The 25,540-nt window shown below is 39.8% G+C and overlaps 1 protein-coding gene across 9 annotated transcripts in view; it reads right to left on the reverse strand.

Annotated features, from left to right (window-relative positions):
• Nucleotides 1-25,540, reverse strand: part of GRIA4 (glutamate ionotropic receptor AMPA type subunit 4) — a 221,057-nt gene that overhangs the window by 11,200 nt on the left and 184,317 nt on the right. For 4 of the 9 annotated variants that reach the window (XR_003526319.1, XM_027634723.1, XM_027634889.1 and 1 more), the window contains exon 14: nucleotides 5,977-6,091. The exons of the other annotated variants lie outside the window; for them this stretch is intronic. Coding sequence is in view for 3 of the 4 variants with exons in the window: in XM_027634723.1 (XP_027490524.1) it covers nucleotides 5,977-6,091 (115 nt within the window). In the remaining variant the exon portion in view is untranslated. The remainder of the gene's footprint in view (nucleotides 1-5,976; nucleotides 6,092-25,540) is intronic. 9 annotated transcript variants of the gene reach the window in all.

Consider the following 25,540-nt stretch of genomic DNA (forward strand, 5'->3'; position numbering starts at 1 on the left):
ACAATATATATCAGAGAAGCAGGTAGATAAACAGAAATGGCATGTGATAGATAGCCTTCTCGTGATGGTATATGACATGGGACCTGATCCTGTGTGTGCCAGCAGATTCCTATGGGAAAATTAATCTCTCATAATATGACATAATCCATTACTAAAATGTTAACTCATTAATTCAAGACTTAATAAATAAATAAACAGTGCAAACATTAATTAGTATAGTGTAACTGAACCTTCTAAGATAGTTACCATTGAAGAGAAAGGGGCTTGTTACACTCTATAACTGCTTTAACTGGAAATCCCCAAGTGCTTATCTATTAATATATTTGTGCATGTTTGTATATATATTTAAACCATAAATAACCGCTTCTGAACCCTGTAAGCTATTCTTAGCTTTAGGGATCCTGTCTCTTCATACATTCTGGTTATTCCTTGTATATGTACCTAAAGGGGGGATTCACCTCACCTGAGTTTTTTCACCTCTAAATTATGCCCCAAGCTGTAGTTAAGGGGAAAAGGTAGGTACCTCCAAATGGTGGGCTTAGATTAGTTTTAACTAAGGATGATGTTGAGATGCCTGTCTCCTCATTTACTCTTGAGGAATTTTACTTTTGACAGACACAGTTGTGTGAGAAGATTTCTCAGGTACTCTCAAGTGATCCCTCTAAGCAAAGTAAGAGCTTCGTCCACTTTCCAAATCCCACACATTTAATTCATATGGAATACTCTGCTTCTAGAACTGAAAATGCCCATTTCTCGCTCTTTTCCAGTATTCAAACTTATATTTTGCCTTCAGGCTTCTTGGCAGCAGGTTGTGCAGGTTGATAGTGGAATACGAGAGTCCCACAGCTGTGAAATGAGTGGGTAGCAGCTTGGGGTGCTGGCAAGTTGCCTGTCAACATGATCCTCTGTTTGCTTCTAGTACAAGTGCAAAATAATATATATTATTTGGCTAGCTATCATCTGTAACATGTCATGCACTGGCACTGAGCCACATTTTAGTGCTTCTAAATCCCATCAGCGTAAAAGGGCTGGTTATGACAAATACAAGGAGCATACAGGTACTGTTCTCACTTGGAAAATCAGAAGCCTGTAGAGTTGTTGCAGATTAAATGGACTGAAATGACAACTAGGACTAGACATAAACTATCAAGACCAGCAGCAAGGTGGGAACACGTCAGAAAACAGATGGTTGTCCTGTGCTTCTTTTTGTTTCAGCATTAACACTATAGGCATATAAAGCCTGAATCAGGCAGGGACTTTTTTCGTCTTTGCAACTGCAGTTCCTTCTGCATTGTTTCTCCAAGGAAGTTCTCAGGTTTTCCTTTATGAAAAACAATCAATTTCACACTTTAAATTCCCATGCTATCCTCACTATATAACAGAACTCAATGGCAATGGCCAGCACGGATGAGGCAATTCCCACTTTTCACTGGAATACAGCCAGTGATGTGACTGAGGCCAGGTCCTTGTTTCTCCTCTCCACAAATTTTGTTGCAAAACTTTCTGAATGAAGGCACTGTAGAAGCTTAGGGAAGCCTGTCATCTGCCCCTCACTTTCTCATCCACGCTAGCAAGGCTGTGTGGTGTGTCCTTTGCATCTGCCCTCAGACAGTCCCAGCTGTGATGAGAGAGAAGCACTCCAAGCAAAATTTAAAATTGTGCATGCAAAATATTTTAAAATATTTTACACTTTCAAAACAGGATTTTGTCCTAATTTAAATCAGTCAGCTGCGATGGGAAACGTATGTTGTCCAATATGAGAAGCCCAGACTAAGGGGCTGCAGAGTGGAAAAGGAAGATTTTTGCTTATGCTTTTCAGAATAGCAACATAAATATCTCTTTGCAATCACAGTAAGTGATTGCAGGTGTAGTGAATTTTAATGTACTTCAGGCTTTGTTTCGTTTTTTTTTTTCATTTTAGTAGATTTTCAACAGCTCTCATGGGAGATGCATGCCCAGATCACCTTGGTTCTCAGGGCAAATTGCTTACAGCTTGTTACTACATTGATTACACAATCAGTTGGTGAACAGTCCCACTGATACTAAAGGGGCCAGAAACTAAAAATCAGTAAGCCTTGCTGTATATGAACAACAGTAATGTACTGACTGAAGTTATATCCAGGGGATAAATCCAGCATTTTTAATTAAATTTCCCATCAAGTTCAGTATTGTATACTTAATATAGCAATGGGAAATTACTATATATTTGGGTTTTGTTCAAGTTATTTAGTGATTCCTGAATTACTAACACTGGGCTAACTTTCAACTAGAGTTTAACTAGCACAGGTTGTGAAAATCAGTGTAGGTTTTCCAATGCACAGCTGTTGAATCTCTGCTGTTATATATAAAGAGGATCTATCTGCCTGAAATTCATTTAAGGATAATATATGAGAAATAATAACTAAAACTACCCTTTATCTATGGAGAAGAATTTTCCCCCTGTAGCCATAGTGCAAAACTGCTGTGTGACAGCACAGGAGACCCTGTTCTTCACCCGTGTGCTGAAGTCGCTGTTGGCACAGCCCAACCTGGGCACAGGGACACTGATTTTCTACCTTTTCATCATGTTCCTAACCCGTCTACCTCCTCTCTTGGCTTCTTACTCATTTCCTCCTCTCTTATCATCAATCACTTGCTGTTGGAAGGGCTGTTTTTAAAGAGCCTCAGGCTGGATCTTGAGCCAGCAACATCAGCAAAATCACAGAGCTTTAAAAGGGCATTAATGAAGTTGTGAGCTAGCTGCATTCAGGACAACGAATGGGTAATTAGAGCATTTAAATCACAATACTGAGTGATTGTGAAACCACTACAGAATTCTAGTAGACGGGGAATTTAAAATGCAATCATGACTATGCTTTAGGAGCATTTTCATTACCCACTCAGGGCTGAGCCATTAATTAAGTGTAAGGTCAGTCTCATCCGCTGAAGGAAAAAAAAAAATGGCTCCCATGTTCTTCTGAGGGCTGCCAGCAGAGTCTGGAGAAGATCTTCATCAGCATAGCTTCCTTCCAGTCACACTTTTATAAAAAAAACGGAGCAGAGTGGTGAAAACTGTGTTTCAGTACCTTCCCATGCACTACATGAAACGATGATGGCATACAGTTAGGATCCGAAGTAATACTTTCAAAAGCACTAAAACGATTTGGAGACCTCAGTTTTATCTTCAACCATGAACTGATTAATGAGATCACTAGACCACAGGTGGTTCACACCTGGCAGCTCTCTGAACAGTCTTTCTGAATTTTGGAAGATTGTCCCTTAAAGGGAACAATAAATGAGGAGGCTAGAGATGACCTTTTAAGAGCACAGAATGGAAGTAGGAGCAATCTTGTTTTACAGAGCAATACAAACCTTTGGAGAACTGATGACCTCTCAATAAACTCCCTCATTTCTGTAGTGCTCTGGTTATTCTGGGTCTAGACTCATATTCTGACTAGTGAATCACAAATACTAACAACATAGTTATCAGTCAAGCCTCCGGTGCTGTATTTCAAGAGAAAAGGATGTTCTTATTCTCATTCATGATACTAGGAAGCCCTGTAATTTGGACTGGAGCTGTGAACAAAGCTCAGGATTTGTTCTTTTTAAATTTATACAGTGAAAAGAAGTATTACCTACAGATGCTTAAGAACTTACTTTAGGACTTGTTGGTAGCTGTCAGGTTTACAACAACAGTGCATAGTGTCCTGGTTATTCCACTAATGATCATTTGCTAGTAGAGAAAAAATAAAATACTTAGAGCTCCATTAATTCAGTAGAAAGGGATTTATTGAATTCTATTGATCAAAACTGTTCCTGAACAAGGAAATTGATTTTACAGATGATAAATGGCTAACTAATACTTTGGGGAATCAGACTGGCTATAGTTTATAGCCTAAGAGCAGATGCTGCTGCAATGCAGAATTTTAGAAGCGTGGTAATGCCTGCTCATCTGCATGATGTGCCTGGTTCTACCGAACGTGGGCACTGCAGGTGCATGACAAACCTGGATCTTCCCAGGAGCACTAGTACTGCCTACTCACGCAGCTATGCCTTGGAAAACATGTGGCAAGAAATGGACCTGAGGTCAGATGAATGCTCACGGCAGACTGTATACAGTCCTAGAACTACAGGTTGAGCTCCATCGGGTTCTCCATCCTTTGCTAATGCTGTCTTGCCCACTACATTTTCTGTTGTATCCTGAACTGCCTGTGCCACATAGGGTTTATTTCCACTGGCAATGTGTTCCTTCCTCCCTCCTGCATTCATGGGTGCCCCCTGTTTCTCCATGGACTGCACTCCTTGCCTTTCCTTTCTACTCTTCCCCCCCACTCCTTTTCCTGTCACTTGCCATCACACCAAACCTGCTCCTTCAGCACTTCTAGACATTTCCCCCGGTGAAGCCCTGCCTGTCCCTCTACCATGAGCTACTCCCCTTTTCCTGCTTCATGACTCAAAGCACCTGTGGCAGGGAAAGTAAGTTAAAAACATCCTTATTTTCCTACCTAGCTTTTATCTCACCTTGGAATCACAGCAGGTTTGTGCAAATCATATTCTAAGAAAATGGAGATATTTTAATGATTTGATTCCCTGCCTCTGACATTTTAGAAAAATTAAATAAATACCCCTCTCCAATAATACAAATAATACAAAAGTTCAGGCTTAGGTGGAGCATTTGATAGCAACAATGTGGTAGATCTATGGTTCACTTATCAACTTTCTTAGTAGAAGTTGGTGTCTGATCCACTTGCAGGTAAGTGCTATCAGATCTAATATATCTAAGAGCTTTGGAAGAGAAAATAGAGACCATTTTTGAAACTGTGACTGCTGGCGAGCAGAGCGGTGTGGGGAAAAATAGGTAGAGCAGCGGGATTGAAGGCAAAGTGAAGAGGATTAGGAGACCAGTTCTGGGTGAGTGCAGAACAGCCCAAGGGATGGTCCCTGAGGCCAGGACACAGCATGAAAGAGCAGGAGGACTAGAGAAGGAGAGAAATAGTAAGAAAAAAATATATGTAGGCAACTGTAAAGAAAGCTACATAAACTGTGTATGAAAAATCAGTCAAATGTAATCATCTATATCTGACTAGCTCTGTGCCTGCACAGTTTTCTGTGCAGCATTCTCTCATATATTGTTCACACACAAGCACATAAATAAATATTATTACATGCTGCCTGGCATGGAAGGGGTAATTGTAATATCTTCGTTCTTCCCCACTTCACCATCTCCCACATTTTTGCTTCTTTTCAGCACCAGACAGTTTCTCAAACAAGGCTGTCAGGAGGAAAGGAAGTACTGGTACTGGCCATATGGAAGATATGGGAATGCAGAAAGAATAAGAAGCTGTCAACACCTCAGCCTAACATGCAGCCTAAAATTCCTGTCTGATAAATTCTGATAAATTATGCCTAGGGAATCACCATGGATTTCAGTTTGCTAGAAAGATATCAGGAAATCTCAGCATGGAGATATTTTATCTGAAATTTGTCTTCCTATTTTGGGTACTCATGAAAATTGTAATTTGTACCAGTATTGTTTGAGTCAATAAAGGATCCCTGAGCCTGCACTGTACATCAAATTATTCCTCGGATGTATTCACACTGATTTTTGCCTTTTTCCTCTACTGTCACTGAAAAATATTTTGGGTAGTACCATATAGTAAGAAAAAAATCTGAGCTGGTGAGCAGGCTCCTGAAGGTATCACATTGCTTGTTCACAAGAGCAAGCTTGGAAAAGGGTCACCACGATTTCAGAAGATACAGGTTTCCAAAAACTGTTGATAGATCTCACCCCAGAGACAGTTAATGAGTTCCCCTTGGGGTGCTTAAACAAATGCAAATATTTTTGCTTTGACAGTAATTGCATACACCTCGATTTCAGCTGCAGGTACCAGCAGTGCTGTGCTACTGGTGAAGCTGTTTTGTCGCAGGTAAAACCCCAGCAGATGCACCAATTACTTTACATACTGTTTACCCGCTTTTGGTGACATTGAGGCTAACCTTGGAGTCACCTCCCCCGCTGCCACATTCTCCTTTGTCGTACCACCATTTGTTTTTCAATTTGTCCAAGAGGCCTTGTTCATTCAGTTTTAAAACTGCGAGGTTAACAGCATTTCTTGAAACGATAAAACATATTTTGTAAGAAACTGCACAGCTGTTAAGATGTTAGAAGGAATGAGGACTTAAGCTGTTTATAAGCTTGATCCACACACTAAATAAACCTCTCATTTCCATATTTCAAAGCCCTTGGCAGCACAAATAATTGTGGTTACTTTCAAATGTGAAAAATGTGTTTCCAGTGTAGAAATGATTTTCAGAACAGCTTGAATTTTAGCATGAAAATTCTATCAACCAACCCAAACTATTTTTGCAAAATGATGATAAAATTCTGCCTGGAATTATAACTGATTTACACAGAATCTATATTTAAAGTATGTTCAGTGTGAGTCTAGGCTGTTTTTTCAAGCAGATGGGAAAATGTATGTCCATGTACTAAAGAGGCAAGATCCAAACTGCCTATGCTAGACGCTGCCAGTCACTGTGCCACATACAGTTTTGACATGTAGCACTTCAGACTGATCCCACACAAGCTACGGGACAGGGCTCCAGAAACAGGCAGCATGAGGAAGAGCTGAAGAGGAGCGCTAACAGCTCACATGCTGACTAAGATGCTGTCTAGAGCCAGTCAACAGAAAGCACTGGACAAAGGTGCCAAGAGTCCTGTCTATCTGAAGATCTATCCCCTGCTGTAGGCACATCTGTACATTTGGGATCCAGGTTCTAGAGTCCTGCTCCCTTTGCACAGTACAGGCTCCACTGAAATGCAAGACCTGGGGTCTAGCTTAGTGTTGTGACTCTGGGGACTGCCCTGTTATTCTGGGAGAGCACACTGCCTCCCAGCCCAAAGGGCACCTGCAGTATAGAGGAGCAAGATGGCAGCGGAGGGCATCCTCACTCGGGAAATCTGTGAACACTGCAGCCAAACAGAAGCTCAAGCTCCAGGAAGAACAAAGACAGCCAATTAGCTGGATGCTGAGATACAAGAAGGTTGTTGGACATCCTGAGGACTCTTCCATGGAGTGTTTATACATGTTATGCTACCACTGGATGACAGACAAATTCTGCTTTGCTAGCAACATAGTGGTATGGGCACAACAGACTGGAAGGGCTTCCGTGATCCTGGTGTCCTCTGTATCCTGTTTAAATGCTCTTTTTTCAGATGAGAGAAATACCTGAGCACAGGGGTGTTGCCAACATGAAGGCTAAAGAACAGAATCACTGCTTCTCTGTGAAATCAAGGCTGCTGGGAGTGGTCTGAAACTCAGCTAAGAAATAGGAAACAGGTGGTCCTAGGATGCAGTTGCTTCTGTGCATGCTCAGAGGTTTTCCTTTAGGTGTCTAGAGAGCATTATGACTGGATGGCAGAGGGTAGACATTATAGATCACCATACAAACTCAAATGTAAGGCATCTGGATTTATGATAGGAACTGTAGTCACTATGTAACATTTTAAAATCAGTTGACAACTAATCTGCCAAGGTATTTATGCAGCCTTCATTACCTCCGGATGAAACTTTGTCCTTGTTTAAGTGTACAACTTCCTATCTGTATTATTAAGACCCTCAACAGTCACATATTCTAATGGTACACAACTACATCAATATTTATTCATAATTCATAATAATAAACTTTTATCTTCCTATTTTTTATGTACAGAGGTCCCTAGTGCATCCAAGCCTATCAGACGTGTACACTCTTTCTGATGGATGTCTGCCCAGGCTCGCTTGTGGATCTGCAGAGGCAGATGAAGCAGTAGCACCATGAATCTCCAAAGTATCTGTGAGGTGTCAGCAGCTTAACTACTGCTCTTTGGGGATGATATGTGGTTGAGAAAGATGAAGTTTCTCTCTCTAAATTTGTTTAATGCTGTCAAAACCTGTCTATCGTACTGAGTGGGATTTGACAAGAACTATGTCAATGGCATCGTCACCTCAACAATAATGAGAGGATGCAACACCTTCAAAGCACTCGGAGAAGGGCTGGGAAGAGAGATCATCTGGTAACAGGGCTTCATCAGATCATATGGCACCAGAAGACACTGGGGCTTGTGATTCACCCTCTCTAGAGATAGCTGGACTCTGGTCCCTGGGTGTCCCTCCTGGACTTAGAACGGAAATTTTTCTCTCACTTATTAGGTGAGATGTCTTCCTGGAAGACAGGTACTTCACAGCTTATGGAGTGTTCCTTACTACATTGGTTCATCTGTGGTTCAAATGTCAGCTTCAGGACTGTCTTCTGGTAACAGTTTTTCATATAGTTCCTGCTGGAAGCAAGATAGATCTTTGCTGGCTGGTCATGAAGTTTGGAAACTGCTTGTGTGTAGATTTGACTTCACCTAGTTTCAGTGTAGTTAGATTTATATGAGATTTCCAGTACAGATAAAGTAATTGCTTGTCTGTCCCTGAAAGTGAAAATGAGAACTGTAGGCTATTGTGGATAAATCTTTAAGGGGAATTTAGCAGCCAGGCTGACAAATGTGATTTTGTATAAATGCTCTAATTATGGTTCACACTCCAGAGAGAGAGAAGCAATTGCAAAACTGGAATGAAATTGTTCATTTGTCCCTTTTGTTCTTGGAAGCAATTGCTTTTGAACCAGTCATATTTACTACAAATTTTTCATAGTCAGCTTTTAATTACAAAGCCTGTGCTTTTGGTCTGTTTGCCCTATTCAGAAAGGTAACTGTGTGGTCAGCCTTGCCACTTAACAGACAGAATTCCAATAAGCTAAACATAAATTTTACCTTTGTAAGGACATTGAGATTGAGCCATAGATGAAAGATGATCCTAGAAACACTATTTCTTTGATGCTGAGAAACATTACTTATTCTGAAAATGGCTTAGATATGTATCTGGAGCCTTCTGTCTACAAAGTCAATGTCAAAACTCCTCCCTTCAACAGGATCCAAACCAAGGTCTAATTTAGTGATGCTATGTCAAATTGTCACACTGGGTGGCAATAACATAAACAGCTGCTTTGACAGTGCCACAGATGCAGGCAGGAGTGATCACTCCCATGAAAAATGAAATATACCTCAAGGAATATCACTACCTCTCAATTCAACAAACCACTTGATCTCAGTCAGATTTTAAAGTAGATGGGAAGCCCTATCAATCTGCCTGTCTGTAAAAGCATCCTCATACTATTTCCTCTAAGCTGTAGTCTCTCAAGTGTGAACATTAAAGCTCACCAAACTAGACAAAGTCCTTATGCTAAAATTCTTAGAAAGTTCTTTCTTTTCAATCTTTATCTTATCTGGGGTGAAGATGGTACCTGAGAGTTTACAACTTTTTTTTCAAGCTTTCCAAGTTAATGTCTATTTAGACCTTTAATCTGGATATTCTAAGATGAATTAAACCCAACTAGGTGGTTTTTTTTTGACAACTAATATAATTTTGCTTGTTTAATTTTAATGTTGAAGGGAAAGAGCTTCTTTACTCGCCAAATGTTCAATTTTATCTTTCAAAGCGTTAAAGATTATCAAGGAAAATTTTCCCACAGTCATTTAGAGAAGCTGCAGCTGGTTGATAGTAATCCTAGAGTAATAAATAAGTAAATGAAACCCATTCATGAGAGGGTTATTTAGCTGGGTTATTAGCCATATCCACAGACAGTTTCACAGCACAATAGAGAAATGGAAATAAAAAGGATGAAGGAGTAAATGTGGATTTAAGCTGCAATCATCGCTCTGAAATTAAACTGTATTGTTTATAAATATAACACATTATTGTCCTCATCATGTCTAGTAGGCCATGTAAAACCAGGTTAGTTTCACACTGCTTTGTTTGTCGATTTGTTATCCAGGTTCACCTCCACATGTGGAAATAAATAATTTCCTTCTGGTCAGCAAAACAGAGAGAACCTTTGCTCAACACTGCTGTATCTCCCACAGATATGTATAACTTGTAACAAATGTGGGTAGAGCCTTTCCCAAATATTCGTTCGCAAAGCCTAGACATGAAAAATGTTATAACTGAGAGCCTAAAACGTGCAGTGCTGACTGCATTGAAAACTATATACCAAGACCTCAGAGCCATGCTAGATCACCCTTACACATCCTAGAAAGTGCATCACTCTGCCACAGAGAAGGCATTTTGAAACTTGAGTATCCACGGCAGAAACTTTTTTTCATTTTAAAAATTAGAATGTATCCTCAATACCACACTTAAGAAAAACTCCTTCTGAAGAACGTGTTCCTCAATAAAGAAACTGAAGTCTTGCAAGAGTAAAGGTTTAATAGTAAAAAACAGCCAAGTGCTTTAATATTTGACTCTTTAATCCTTGGTGTCACTGCACAGTCCTGCCTTTTCCATTACTCAGAAGAAAACGTAGTCCTTGGATGTAAGTCAAGCCAGTTCAGACAAAACCACAGCCCTTCTGTTACATGATACCTCACTTCACAAGTACTTGGGTGCATGGACAGTGATTTTCATGTATGGATCACAGCTATTTTTAGGCTGCTTTAGAATTACAGTATGAAAAAAATGAAGATAATTAAATCATTATTATTTAAAATTACTGTCCATCTCCCCATAAATAAATAGTAGTAAGCAGTTTAAAACATTAAGTAGTATCACTTCCTTTTTTTTTTAAAGAGCCTACCTGTGCCAATTGCAGATACGTCTTCCACAGTTATCAAAAGATAAAACTGCACAGACAGATGACAGCGTGACTATCCAGTCCATTGCAAAGTAACATCAATGATTCCAAACAGGGATACCTCACTTGTTACCCAAAAGAATTGCAGCAGGGTGCTTGCCCAAAGCCCAGGGAAGCTGGCAGAGAGGTCTGCTTTGACTTCCAGTGAGTTTGAGTCATAGCAATGGTTAACAGTTGACCCATCTGCTGGACTTCAGTCCATAAGAAGCAGAGAGGCAGGCATGCAAAAAACGATCTGAATGCTATGGCACACAACACTGTGATACTCAGCTCATGTACATGCTCAACCACAGTGGGGGCATTTCCAAGGCTGATAGAGACACACAAAGGTCCCTGCACCATGAGGGAATGAGACAGAAATCCAGACCAGGGACCACTGCAATCAACATCACAAGCACTGCTGGAAATCTGAGACACCATAGCGGAACACCATGAAAAGGGGATCAGATTTTGCTTAATGCAACACTTTCAACACCTATTTCAGCACAGCAACTCCGCATTCCTTAGAAACCAGAAATTAAAACATAAAATGCATTCTTCACAGTAAGTTAAGCCTGTTTTCAACAGCCTAATGCCCAGAGCTTGAATACACACAACAGACATAAAAGGCTCTCTCCAGCCTGATTAGACATGAATACGTATCCAGAGCCTCAGCCACAGCTCCTTTTTTGTTTAAGTTATTCAGTTCCCAAAATCTCTGGATGCATAGTGGTTCACAGGATAGTTGAAAAGCACCTCCCATCTGCACTGTTCAGCACCATCTCCAAATGCAATTCCAAGGACTCAGACTTGGCCTGAGCACACATAGTGAAAGAGACCTCCTCCATGAAGTAAGGTCTCACAATATCTGCTTTTGAATGCTAAATGGCATAAAGACACAGACAGGTCCCTAAGTATTCATTACAACAAAGGCAAAATCTCTGCTGTAATCATTTAATAACAATATTTTAGGTAGCTGGTAGAGTTTTGTCATGAAAACTTAAATGTCTTAGCTATTTAAACAGCTTTTACATTTTCCTGAATCCCTTTCCTGAATTAGTCTCATAAATTCTGAGTAACTGGCAATGTCAGATAGCAAAAATACTTTCCTGTATCCTGGGCAGATTCTTAGCACAATTGTGCTGTTACCTTTACAGATGGCGGCACTGTTGTTTCACTGCTTAGTGTTGGGAATCTTGTTCACTTGCAATAATGAATGAGCAAGATGTGCAAAAATAACATGACTCACTAATGAGACTCTACATACACAGAGACAGCTTTGTTTAAGCTGCAGCCATATTGCACAGCCCATCATCCTAGAACCACTGGTGCCACCGCTGCAGCTGTTGAGGCAGAAGCAGAGAAGAAACCCCAATCCTCTATAAGGCTTTTCACGAATTCCCTCCCACAAGGGATTTCAAAGCCTCAGAGATTGCTCAGTCACTTAAAAGTCACATGGTGTGGAGGGATACTATCTCTGCTTAACCTCAGGTTCTCTGAATGTGCAACAAACTTCAGACAAAGACTAACTGAACGTTAAATGTCAAAGGTCCTTAGGTGGTCCATACATATGTGAGATATGGACCAACTGGCAAAATACAGAGATTTCCCTTCTTTTATGGTAAAATACATGACTAAATTGTCATATAAGTTTATTGTATATATACTCCTATATAATTAGTGCCTGGAAAGAAGCGGAGACAATAAACTACAGCACAATGGCAAGTAAAGCCACAGATGTGGTGGTGCATTGGCAGGAGAAGTTCACTGAAGAAACAAGCTTTCCCAAGACCATAATACCACAGCCAGTGATGGCAGCCACTGTTGGCAATTGATGATGAGTGTCAAGCAACTCAAAGCTAATTTTCTTCCTTGCACTTTGTATGGCTCTCCCTGCAGCTACCTGTTGATGCAGCCATCATGCAGACCCCTGGGCATTCCTGGTGCAGGCCAGAGGGCATCCTCCCTCAGAACAAGGCAGAGGGAGCTCGGCGAAGCCAAGTTCAGTGCCCTTATTTCAGTGATGTGAATTGCAGTTATTCTCTTATGATCTAATCTGTATGCAGCCCAGGTGGCTTGGGAAGAGGAGGCCACAGCTGCCAGGGGCCTCCCCTTGACCCCCAACCTAGAGCTTCCTGGATGCAGCCGAGGATCTGTCTCAAATGCACTTAGTGAAACACAAGCAAGTGTATTTTTACAGCTTGTATATATAATCCATTCAAATGATTTTTAATGGTAAAAATTAAAATGCAACCTTACCAAGCAAAAAATTAAATGCTGCCCAATTTCTGAGCTGTTTATTTTATCCTTGTTTTGAAAAGCGCTGATGGCAGATTGTAACACGATACAAATGTAGTGCAGTTTAAGGGTGTTTGACAATTCATCAAAAGAAATTAAGTGTAAAGCTGCATGGCACTGGCTGAATATGTTTAATAAATCAGGACTGAAACAAACACTCTGTTAAAAAGGAAGATGTAGCCAAAGCTTACATCACTGTATACTCAGAAGGCTTGAAGGATCAATAATCTAAATATTTAAAAAGACAGCTAAAGCAAGAGCATTTTCACATGAAAAATAACCTAAACTTTCATGACAATGGGCCAACTTTGAAATCATGGGGTTTTTAAACACATTCAAGAACTTACAGGGATAATATTTGTACTGGGATCTATAAAGGTTTGCATGCTGTAAAGTTGCTTATATGAAAATACTGTATTCAAATACTGAAGCACAGCACATATCTAAAAATTTTCACATGTAGCTGATAGAGTCCTCGGAACTAGCTTTCACAGCTTGTCCAGCATTTATAAACAAATAAAGAAAGAACTGCTAGTATTCAAGTTGTGAGTCTTCACAATACTAGCTCTTTAGCAATGGGTCTCTCAGGCCTTCCTGCTAAGGCTTATCAAAGAAAGGGTGTGATCAGCCATCTCAGTAGAATGTTCAGGCCCAGCTGAGGACCACCAGGACAGTGGATGCCTCTTGAATTTCATCTTGCAAAATTCACGTACCCCTGAGGAACTGACTAGCCTGTAGAAAGACAAACTGCAAAAAAGCTCTGGGCAGGTTGTGTGCTACATTAGAAGCTGATACCATTTAAAAACATTATTTAAAGATCTTCTGGACAATTGCATTTAAAACATCTCTTACAGAGCAACATATCAAAATATTCTGCAAGCAATAGGAATAAAGTATTTTTACAAGAATTTTTATGTATTATTATTTATTTAGAAATGGGAAATTTAAGGCAATGCTCAAATACTTTTTAATTGTGGCTTATTAAAGTAAGTAGAGTACTCTTCATTTAGCCATCCTAATAAGATGCTTAATTTCCAGGGGCAGTGAGTATTTACAGCTTCTATGTATATCCTAAGTATACAGTTTAGTTATTCAAGCTGAGCTTTGTAAACAAATACGAGCCAAACTGACACCTTGAGGATCAGCAGGAGTTCCAATTAATGGCAGACCCACTGCTGCTAAAAATTGCCATAGCTACTTTGAATTCAAAGAGGTTCTGACAATTTACACCAGCCAGAGGTCTGATGACTGTAGTTTAAAATATTTATATATATATTGAAAGCTGTTTTGCAGCAAGATATTCCAATTACAGTACGCAAACACTTCTTGGTGCAAGCAATTAAATATGTATTCTGTTTGTGCAAAAACAACAGCAGCTGACCTGGGAATGCAACTCAGCTTGTTTCTCTGTTTTATACATAGCTTTGCTGTAAATAAAAAACACATAAAATTGTCCCTAGAGTAACTGTTCATACTGGTTCAGTAGATGGTCTTTAGCAGCAGCAGAAATGCTAGTTTCTCCCAACTCTGAGCTATTTTAATTTTTGCTAACAACTACCTAATCTTGTTCTCATCAAGCAGTACAATATTCTTTTATCAAAGCAAACTTTTTCTTGCTAGTTCCAGCATAAGCAGGATTATGTGAATAGGCTGCTGCAGTCCAACACCTGCAACTCAGAATACGTGTTTTAAAGGCTTAAAATCATAGAATCATAGAATGGTTTGGGTTGGAAGGGACCTTAAATATCATCTGGTTTTGACCCCCATGTCTTGGGCAGGGAAACCTTCCACTAGACCACTTTGATCAAAGCCCCATTCAGCCTGGACTTGAACACTTCCAGGGATGGGGCATCTACAACAATGCTGGGCAACCTGTGGGAGTGCCTCTCTCCATCCTCAGCAAATCCCTCGTTTGAGTGGGATTTTTCAAAAGTGTCTGAGCACCAGTGTAATGCTGTTTCCACACTGCAGGAATTGCTCTCAAGATAAGCTTGGCCCACTGCCAACTGCCTCAAAACTCTCTCTCACCTCAGAAACATTAGGAACCCTGAGACCTTTGTGGCTTTTATACATTTGATATTGCGGAAAACACAGTAATAGTTTAAAATTTGGAATGTGTAAAATGATAGTGTTTAACTATATAAATATAATTCCATATTTTTACAATATAATATATATTTTATAATATATATATTATAAATACTTAATGCTTTCAGCTGGGGTAACATTCACGTCTGGCATGGCTGGCATAAAGCCTTTTGCTTTTTACACCTTAGGTGAAGCAGACCTTGACTCACAGTTTCGTTGCAGCAGTGTTTGGATGCTGTTTCACCTCCTTCTCCATTAACTCCTAAGTTTAGGGGCCCCCAACTGAAAGAAAATGGTAGTATTGGCACAGACATGTAGGAGTTTCATGGCAAAGCACAGCGTGTGGTTCAGTGCCAGGCAGAGGTTCCATCCATGTTGGATGAGAGAGTAGAACTTGAGGTGAGGGCCACCGCAGTGAAGATCTATCAGGTCTCATGCTGTCCCTCTCTTCTCCTACCTAGACTGCATTAGTGCAAGCCTCTTGAAATGACATTATGCTATGTTAGCCAGGCACATGCTGTTCAAACTCCTTATGTCGCTCTATCCACAAGAAAGAGCCAAATGCTGCACAAATGATCTAATTGTTTTTCAAATTGGCAGCTTAACAGGACTGAAAACATTATTCACCATTACTGATCTTGGCCAGTAGATTTAAATTTTCCTTTACATAATATCTTAACCATATTTGCAAGGCATTTTAAATTTATGATACTGAATGCCACAAAGTGACTACTTCCACCCAAAATGAGGCTAAGAAAATTAATCTTTTTCAAATGCAATTCAGTGCTTATTGAATAGAAATATGGTGTGTTTCCTTGTAACTTAAAAAGTTATTCCTTCTTTATATTTATCTCAATCCATTTGACATCTCTGATGGATTACTAGACAGCCTATTGAGATCACAGACTCTGGCCACCCTACGCAGAGAAAGATTTTACTACATCAAAATCTTCCAGCACAAAGCAGGTGGCAGCTGTTTCAGCAGCTTCTAATTTTTCACCCCATTCAACATGTCCCAGCAGTGGCAGAAATATTGTACATTTGACTGAGCATTTCACAGCTTTCATCCATATGAAGACCCAGCCCTAGGCTGAATCACCTATCCCAGAAGAAATGTTACTGTGACCTCCAAAAGCAGCGAGAACTCATTGCTGAATCTCACTACAAATCACGTAAAATAAAATATCCTGTTGGACTAACTGCAAAAATTAGGATTTCTGGTTCCTAAGCAGCCATATATCTCAGTGTGCTATATAAATGTGTGCTCTATTCAGTGGGTAGCAGGGCATAATAATAAACCCAGTATTTTAATGCAGTATTGAACATATCTGGTATTTTTGGAGCCTGGTTCAAATTTGGCAATATTTGAAGAGATTTCACAATCAGACTTCTCTAATTTTTCATTTATGCCAGGCTGAATCTCACCTTTATGAACACACAATGATAACACGGGTAAGTGGAGCTATATTTGATGTGATCTTCTCCTATTTTCTATTACTTATGACTTGTTGCTGTATTTTCCTTCTTGCAAGCATCAGAATCTCATAACAGCAACTGATTAGTGCAAGATGTCAGTTTAAGATTCAGAAATGGCTGAAAAACATCAAGAGTCACAATGGAGTGACTTCTACAAGTAAAGGCACTCAACTGAGCATCTCTGAAAGCCTTTTGCATAAACTGCCTCAACTGTCAGCTTATGATGCTCCATAAAAGGTGATAGAAGTCCTCTATCCTAGCTAATATTTCTGAAATGTCCTCAGAAAAGGAGAAATTGCATTTATCCACTTTCAGGGTGAATGAGACATAGGTATCTATGGCAAGTACGGTGAGAGAAAAAACAAACTTCCGCCATCTTCCCAGCAGCTGCATTTGGAAAACAAAATTAATACCATTGTTGTTCCCAGGAATTCATGGAATAGCCAAATTCAGTTGAATTCATAAAAAAAAAGCATGGTCAGCAGGTCAAAGAAGGTGATTCTGCCCCTCCACTCTGCTCCTGTGAGTACTGCATCCAGTTGTGGGGTCTTCAGCACCAGAGAGACCTGCTGGAGTGGGTCCAGAGGGGGGGCCAAAAAAATGTTCAGAGGGATGGAGCTGCTCTCCCATGAGGACTGACTGAGAGAGTTGGATGGAGTTGTTCAGCTTGGAGAAGACTAGGCTCCAGGGAGACCTTACTGAGGCCTTTCAATACCTAAAGGAGGCTAATAAGAAACATGGTAACAAAGGTTTTTAGTATGGCCTATTGCAACCAGACAAGGAGTAGTGGCTTTTGATTAAAGGAGGGCAGATTTAGACTAGAAGAAGGCAGACTTAGACTAGGTATAAGGAATAAATTTCTTATGATGAGGATGGTGGAACATTGAACAGGTTGTCCAGAGAAGTGCCTCATCCCTGTGAACATTCCAGGTCAGGTTGGACTGAGCTCTGAGCAACCTGCTCAGTCCCTGCACATTGCAGGAGAGTTGGACTAGATGATTGTTAAAGGTCCCTTTCTCCCAAGCTATTCTATGATTCTACAGTTTTATTAATGTCTATGTTTTTATTTTAGAGACAAATCCACTATCTTAGGTTCTGTTTCTAATGAGCACCAACCTTTTGCCTGTCTGGTTAGACTTTTCAGCCACCATATCCTAGTCTCACCTTAGTGAGAATGAAGCATGGAATGACTGCAAAGCAAAATACCATCAGCGTTCTGTACAGTGCTGAAATGGCTGTAATACAAGCAGTCTGCTCATGCATTAATTTTTTCCTAGTAAGGAAAGGAACTACACATGAGAAAACTGGGAAACACGTTATTTGCTTCTGAGGTTACTCATCCACTGACATCGATGTCCACAAAGTTATTAATAAAACATGGCCACTATGTCAAAAGCTATTGGCAACCAGAAATCAGGATGAATGCTTGATTTTTACGGTTGCCAGAAACAAACTACTTATTCACAAGATCTCCACAGCTGACATACTATTATTAGATCCGAACTTAGACTGAGAAGAGGCATGAGAGATTTCTGTAACATTATATACGTGCTTCTTTTTGACCCCATACAGATGTTTTTCATAAAGAAGAACTATAAGGAAGGCAATAAATGGAAAGATTCCAGCTAAGAGATGGTTTCTTAAGCTTTGGTCTAATTATGATGCAAGCATTTTGAAGTTCATTACTTTAATTAGAACCAGAGATGGAAAGAAAAAAACAGGGGAGCCATTTCCCAGGTGGGAACTGTAGCTGCAACTGCAATGCAACAATAAAGAGCACTGTGTAACTTGTGGCTTAGTGAAATGCCGGCTCGTGTTTTGCCTAATGGCAGATCAATACCATACAAATGAAGCAATTACAATTGTGCCATATAAAGCCTTATTTGGTCAGCAGCCAAAAAGGGGATTAGCTGGAAAAGTTCCTAGGACTTTCTGTCTGAGTATTATTGCAGAAGTTAATGAGGAATATCTGATATGCTTAGACAAACATAAACAGTGCCAGCAACCAGATGAGATGGTCGGTCCAATAGTCAGTGTTCTGATAATTAAAATGCCCCAAAGCCAGCTGAACATCAGCCCAAGATCAGGTGAAATGATCACAAGGGCAATCTAATCCCTCTGGCAACCAGCTATACAATGTTGCCACCATTGGTACAGCCATGTACACAGCAGCAAAATCTCCACCTTCCCATAACACGGAAGCATGTTCCCTTCTGTACAGCTCTGTGTCCCTACACTGCAGCTCACAGTGGGGAAGTAAAGGCCACAGTCTGATACAATGGTTCCACCAGAACCTTACTATGTGCTACTCATTCTCATCCAGTAGACCACCTAGTCTAGTAAAAGGTGTCCCTGCCTATGGCAGGGCAGCTGGAACTAGATAATCTTTAGTATTCCTTTCAACTCAAACTGTTCTGTGAAATGCAAATATAGCAGCTCTCAGACCAGTCAGACCAAGCACAGCCATGGCAATACAGTAATAGTCATGTTTCAAATACAAGTAGTCACGCTACAAAGAAAATAAGGTAGTGAAAGTACCAACAGATCTCCACAGCGGATATGGAGATCCAAATAACGTAATTGCTGTTGTCCTGGACACATGCCCACATACCACTTTTAATAAAAAAGGCCAGAGGGAGTAGGGTCCACTGGTGATGGAGATTTCTGCCACTGCTTTCCAAAGGGAACACAAAGCAACATGTGGTCATAGACCACAGACTGTTTAAGAAGCCATTAGTCGAAGTTACAATTTCTGTATTGCTTTCTCTTCAAAACAGTTTTTTTGACCAAAGACACTGAGAAATCTACCATGGTGTTTGTCCTGAGGTACACACCTCCAGGGATTTGAAAAATTCATACAAACATCTGAAATTGAAATGGACTTCAGATATTCACAGCACAAATCCACTATGCTATTAATCTTCACTATTCCTCTGAAGCTGACAGGCAATGGTCACTACCTTCGATTTATAAAGGTGAACCTTGAAGTGAGAAGGTGAACTGATCTCCTCCAAGACTCCCAGGAAATCTGGGCAGGGTCATAATTATGCTCACAAGTATGACATGACTTCAGCCAACCATACTTCATTGTTTCTCAGAAATCTTGAGGTCTTTTCAGACAACTGTTCATAAAGAATTTATCCTTCTGGTCTTCCAGTCGCAAGCACTTCCTAGAGATGAGCTAAGCTTACATTTCTATGTCTTTAACCAAAAGATGCTTCTAATTTTTCCTGCCAAAAGTGGGAGACAGCCAACCTGAGTGCCTTAACTCCCATTACAAACAAATTCTTCCATATTTTGACCCCACTCTGGAGTTCCACAAAGGTCCATGCTCAGAAGCTGTATAAAGCTGCTTAGGAAGTTAGGTGCTCCCTTTGCCCTGGCAAAGAAGAGATATGAAGCACTGTCACTTACTTCACTGAGTTCAGATACTTCACTCTCTTTTGTTTTTCCAGCAGGAGAACTTTATTCAGATGAGAACAATCTGCTTGACTTTTAGTTCACAGAAATCACAACTAAAGCTAGGAAAGCCAGGTCAGAAGCAGCTTTTGTACTAGTTGGGGAGATGACCTTCTACCACGCAGAAAACACGAACATCAGTCTTCATAAGATACTACAACTTTCCAAATAGTCCTGTAGCTCCAGAAGATTGAATGTGATGGCTGAAGATACCCTTTTCATATCCATAATTGTCAAAAAAGCGTCATAGCAAAGTGAGGTCCGGAAAGCACCTCAGGAGGTGTCTGGTCCAACCTCCTGCTCACACAAGGGTCAGCCTTGAGGTCAGACCAAGCTGCTCAGGGCTTCAACCAGTCATGGTTTGTAAACTTCCAAGAATGAAGCCTGCACAACCTGCCTGGGCAGATAGTGCCACTGTCAGACTGTCCTCAGGCAGTCAGGGGAAACAGTTCCTCCTTACATCCAGTCTGAACTTCTCCCACTTCATTTTACATCCATTGTCACTTACCTTCCTTCCCTACACTGCTGTGAAGAGTATGGTTCCATCTGCGTGAAGACCTCCCCCATAGAAACTGTGGGTTGTTGTTAGGACCCCAAAGCCATCTCTCCAGGTTGAACAAGCCCAGATCCCCCAGCCTCTTCTCATCAGAGCAGCTCCAGCTCCATATCCAGCTCCATCTTGATCATCTTCCATGAAATTGGTTCAATTTATTGATGTTTTTCTTAAATGAGGAGGCCAAAAAAAAAAAAAAGGATGCAGTGCTCTAGATGTAGTCAGAATGTGTGCAATTACTTTATCTGATGCCACAATATCTTGTGGCCTACAAATTGAATGAACTAAAAGTACTCTAATTGAAAACTGATTTGGGTAATTACCCACTACCTAAAAGAGATGCCAAAAATAGCAGCTTGCTTATTTAACTGGATTAGGAAAAATTCCTAAATCCCCAAGAAACTGTGATGCCTTTCTGTTCACTTTCAACTACACTTTCATAGCCTGAATTTGCATTATTTAAACTCTGCAAAATCACAACTACTTGTCAAGTGTTCATGTGGTTTTAAAGGAAAAAATATCATTAGTAGGTATAGAATATAATTAAAATAGTATCATATACTGACTAAAACATGAGGAGATGGATCTTAGTAAGTACAGAGCATTGGAATGTGGGTTGGTCCCCCAGCTTTGCACATAGGACATTATCTTTTTATTTAAACCAATAAAGAAATGAGTATTATACTAAAACCTGGCTCTTTATGTTTTCTGTTACAAGCAGAAAGAGGCTTTTGTGAAAACCTTGAAATTCAAAATTTTGGTTGAAAATGTAAAAACCTCAAAAATGCCTATAATGTTTGCATTTAGGCACATGAAATATAGATGATTTGTGTAATCTAGAAAAGGTTGAGATATTCTGTAGGAAACAACTAGATCCCATGAATTTTTCTGTGGGTTCGAGAGTTTTAAGATCCAAAATAGATCTGAATCACACAAATGACACAGCATAAAATGCTGCTGTGTTCAACATCAGATGCCTGCATCCATACCAAGGAAGCCAAACATCTAATTCTAAATGTAAAAGCGTCTCTAAAGACACAGTTACAAATTTGGGCTGCACTAAATGGAACCATATATGCAACAGATTGGAAAGAGCCTGATGTGTAATTATATACAGAGAAAACCTATTCTGGAGGTAACAGATGGGGTGCCAGATGTTAGGTCTGCTCTCACCTGCAGGCCTCATTCAGCTCTGCTGTTAGTAATGGAAGATGCAAGGGATCTGGATCTTCCTGTGCACATATTACTTTTACCCATGTGTGGGGGAAAAATAATAAAAAAGTTCTATTTTCTTTGAGTGCTGGAGGCAGATTATTATTTTTATGTGTTCTTTTAGAGCAGAAAGAAATAACTGAAGTATAACAATAAAATAGGTCTCTGTATCAGGTCAGCTTGGATAACTTTTATAAAGTTGACTTTTGCCTATAAAAAACTGTTGGGAAAATCGTAGCCAAACCTTGACAGAAAACTGCCAATCCTGCCAAAAACTGTTAAAAGAGAGTCTCACTCAACAAAAGAGCACACAGCATTGTTCAGCATCATGCGAGTTGGTAAAAGATATAGTTAAATAGGTGCTAAATCCTTTTTCATGTTTAAGTTCTCGCTCAGCGACTTAGCTGGAATGGGAAGCAGAGGAAGGCAGGCAGAAAATGGAGTAAAACATTGAATTATAAAAATACAGAGATTTGAGCTAAGGATAGTTGAGAATAAGAGCATTAGTTTTGACTCTACCTCCTACCACACACAAAGTAGACCAGTTAAGAGGAATAATTACTGATCGACTGCAAGTCATCATTTTATCAAACAATACTTTAAACTTGTACTGTTCAGTGAGATGCACATATGGCCATTTTTATCTGGAACCTGAGCACCTTGAGAACATTTTGATGATGGGAAACAGCTGCATTTTACAGTTGTTTTGCCAAGACACACAGAATCTTGTTTTATGCTGTCAATGTCTTTTCATCTTTCATTCTGGGATGTTCAGTCCATAATGCCTACTCTGTCACACAGTGTGCCAGTCTGAGATACTGTTCTTAGCTCAAAGAAACTGCAAGAAAGAAAACAAAAACTTTTCTCCCTACTTCTGTATTTCTTACAAGAATCAAGGCTGCCTAAAGACTAAATGGCCATTTTATGTTTCTTGGAGTCCATCTAGTACTTACTGTCAGTTGGAAGTGGGCAGTTTGCAGCTACCACAGAGATTTACTACAAACTGTTTTTCAGGTGCTATTTGTGCCCCAAATGTCATTTCCACAGCAGGTATTGTTATGAGTTGCTGAGATGCCTTTCAGTGGCCTGCTTCCTTGCTTTAGTCTACCTACAATTTACCTGAACAATTATTATCTTAGTGGGATAGGCCTTTTACTTGTCAGGAACTGTACCATCAACTTCAAAGGGCAGTTTCCTGGGAATTGACACGTAAACAGCCAGAGAGTTGTAATGAAAAGAAAACAGAGAAATAATAACAAGCTCTATTGTTATAATATAAAGGGCTGCATCTTGCCCTCTGCTGAGATGCTTTACAAGGGATTGGGGAAATGGCAGGGAAAAGGGCAGGAGGAAATTATTTGTGAAGTGCCAAGAAGCGGCGTTTGTTTCTCAGAGATTCTATAGATTGGAAACAACCATAACCTTTTTGTATCCCACTGGCATATGCTGGGGATTAATGCTTATCAAATGTTGGCAAATGTCCAGAAAATCAGTAAGACATATGTACAACAATGGTATCAGTACTTTTGAGACATTCTGGCTTTCGCTGATAGTTTGAGGGAAGTTCATTGGTTATACTTAAACATATGCCTTTTTTTACTTGTCAGAGAAACAGCCTGACAAATTTCATTTGGATAGTTTTGATATTGTGAAGCTCATATCCTGTTTGCATTCAAATATTTCTGAAACAGAAAAACAAGTAAAGAACTGTAATTTTTTTTTATGCCTTCATTTCTTTCTGATTGTAGAAAACAAGTCTGTTATTCAACTTGTCCTGGTGCTGACTTCCACAGAGTGGCCCATAGTAAAGCTGAAAAAACAGAATGGTAATTTCACCCTTTATACTAATTATACTGCTAATTTAAAAATACCCATTGCCATTAAAGTATTTAGATAAAAAAAACGTTGTTCTATGCAATAGTTTACTGCTGTTTTCTCCTGCTCAGAAGCACCTAATTTCAAAACTGTTCTAAAATCCCAGGACCTTCCCTGGAATAAGGAGCAGGATGATACTACCAGAAAGGCACCAGAATGTGACTCTGTGACCAAAATGGGAGCTGATCTTCTTGGAAGAGCTTTGCCTTCCATCAGTTGCTTCTAGTGTCATTTGTAGTGTAGGAAAACAGAAAAAGCAGCAGAACAAATTCCTGTGACTTCTGCTTTCTCCAATCCACAGAGAGCTTTGTTCAATTATGAATCACCCCTGAAGTCTGAGGGTGAAAAATTCCTGCTAGTGGCAATGAAGAAATAGGCTCTGTGAGGCAAGGCAGGCCAGAGATGGCTCTTTGAAGTACTTAAAAGACCATAAGTACTTTTCCCCTCAGGCCACAGAAAATTCATCGAGTGCAGCATCATGGACACTAACGGGTTGTTTTCTTCCAAAGATACAAATATCAGAAATTATCTCAACAGCAGTGTTCTTCACTGAAACTTGTTGACTTAAATCCTGCAATTTACTTCCTCTATATGTAAAAATTTCAAGGAAGGTCGAAACTCTTTCAAGTAGAAGATTTTGCCTAAATACATTTGCTTGCACATCTTGCAAAGGATCTCATTAGCCATCAGCAAATTTTCTTCTTTTTCTAAGGCATTTTTTTTCCACAGGAAAAATCCTTATCTTGATTGAAAATTATTAAATTAATCCAATAGATATTACTGGGGAAAAGAGCAAATTTGGATTCTAATCTCTGTTCTCAAGGCTTTAGTTTTACTTTTAAAATAAGATACTCTGTTTTTAGACAGAAATAATCCACATAACCAAAACTAAGTATGCCTCCCAGCCTCAGCTGAAAGAACAACTTGCTAACATTCATTATCAGGCTCTCTCTTCACTGATCTTCTTTTGACCTCTGACTTTTATATTCCTTGCTAAGCAGCGACCCCATCTCTGCCTTTTTAGCTACTAAATGTTATTTTTAGCTGATAGAAAACCCAACAAGTTCTGAAGAATCTGACCTGCTTGAGAAAAATCTCAGCTATAAGCTCTGACATTGAATGGTAATGAGGTGGTAACTCAAGCCTTGTTATGCCTAAAGTGAAGGGAAAAATATTATGCAAAATCATACAGTATGATCTATGCCATCAGTCAAACAGGATAATGTTTACATATGTATAAAATGTTACAGATCGCATTCTAGTTTTCAAATAATTTTGTATCACAGAAAGAAATGACCTTGTAAAATCTTGGTAAGCTGACTCAAATCCTGTTCTTTTAAAGATCAACAGACCACCTCACAACTATGCAGGGATTTTTTTTCTCCTCCAGTGGCCCTTACTTCAAAAGACTAAAAGTCAAACTCAGTAATTTTATATCACTCATTTCAATTGTCAAACCTCAATTATTCACCAGTTATCTCTATATCTTCTCTACATCATATATAAATAAGTAGCTTCTTGGTGCTTTGTTGAAATGATTGCCTCTGTGGATAACACACTGATTAAGGGCAAGACCAGCTATTCTGGCAGGAGAAGTGAAACATGAAAAAATCAAACCTGCTTCCTCTGCATCTCTCCTCACTGTGAAGGTTGCTTGTCTTCAGAATGATCTGGGGAGGTCTTTGGACACCACTGTTGTCAACCAGAGGACAGCTAACCAGCAGAGGAAATACCCATTCTTCTCTGAATTGCCACAACAATGCTCAAAAGCACATAGGCCACAGACCTCATCATGAAAACCTAAGGATACATTACCTTTGCCCGTTTCTGTACCTTTCTAGAAACAGGAGCACACAACTGAGTGAAAAATGCAGGCTAGATACATAGAAACACAACAAACTAGGA

Source organism: Corapipo altera, unplaced genomic scaffold, assembly GCF_003945725.1.
Source record: "Corapipo altera isolate COAL_440 unplaced genomic scaffold, ASM394572v1 0, whole genome shotgun sequence".
NCBI lineage: Eukaryota > Metazoa > Chordata > Aves > Passeriformes > Pipridae > Corapipo > Corapipo altera.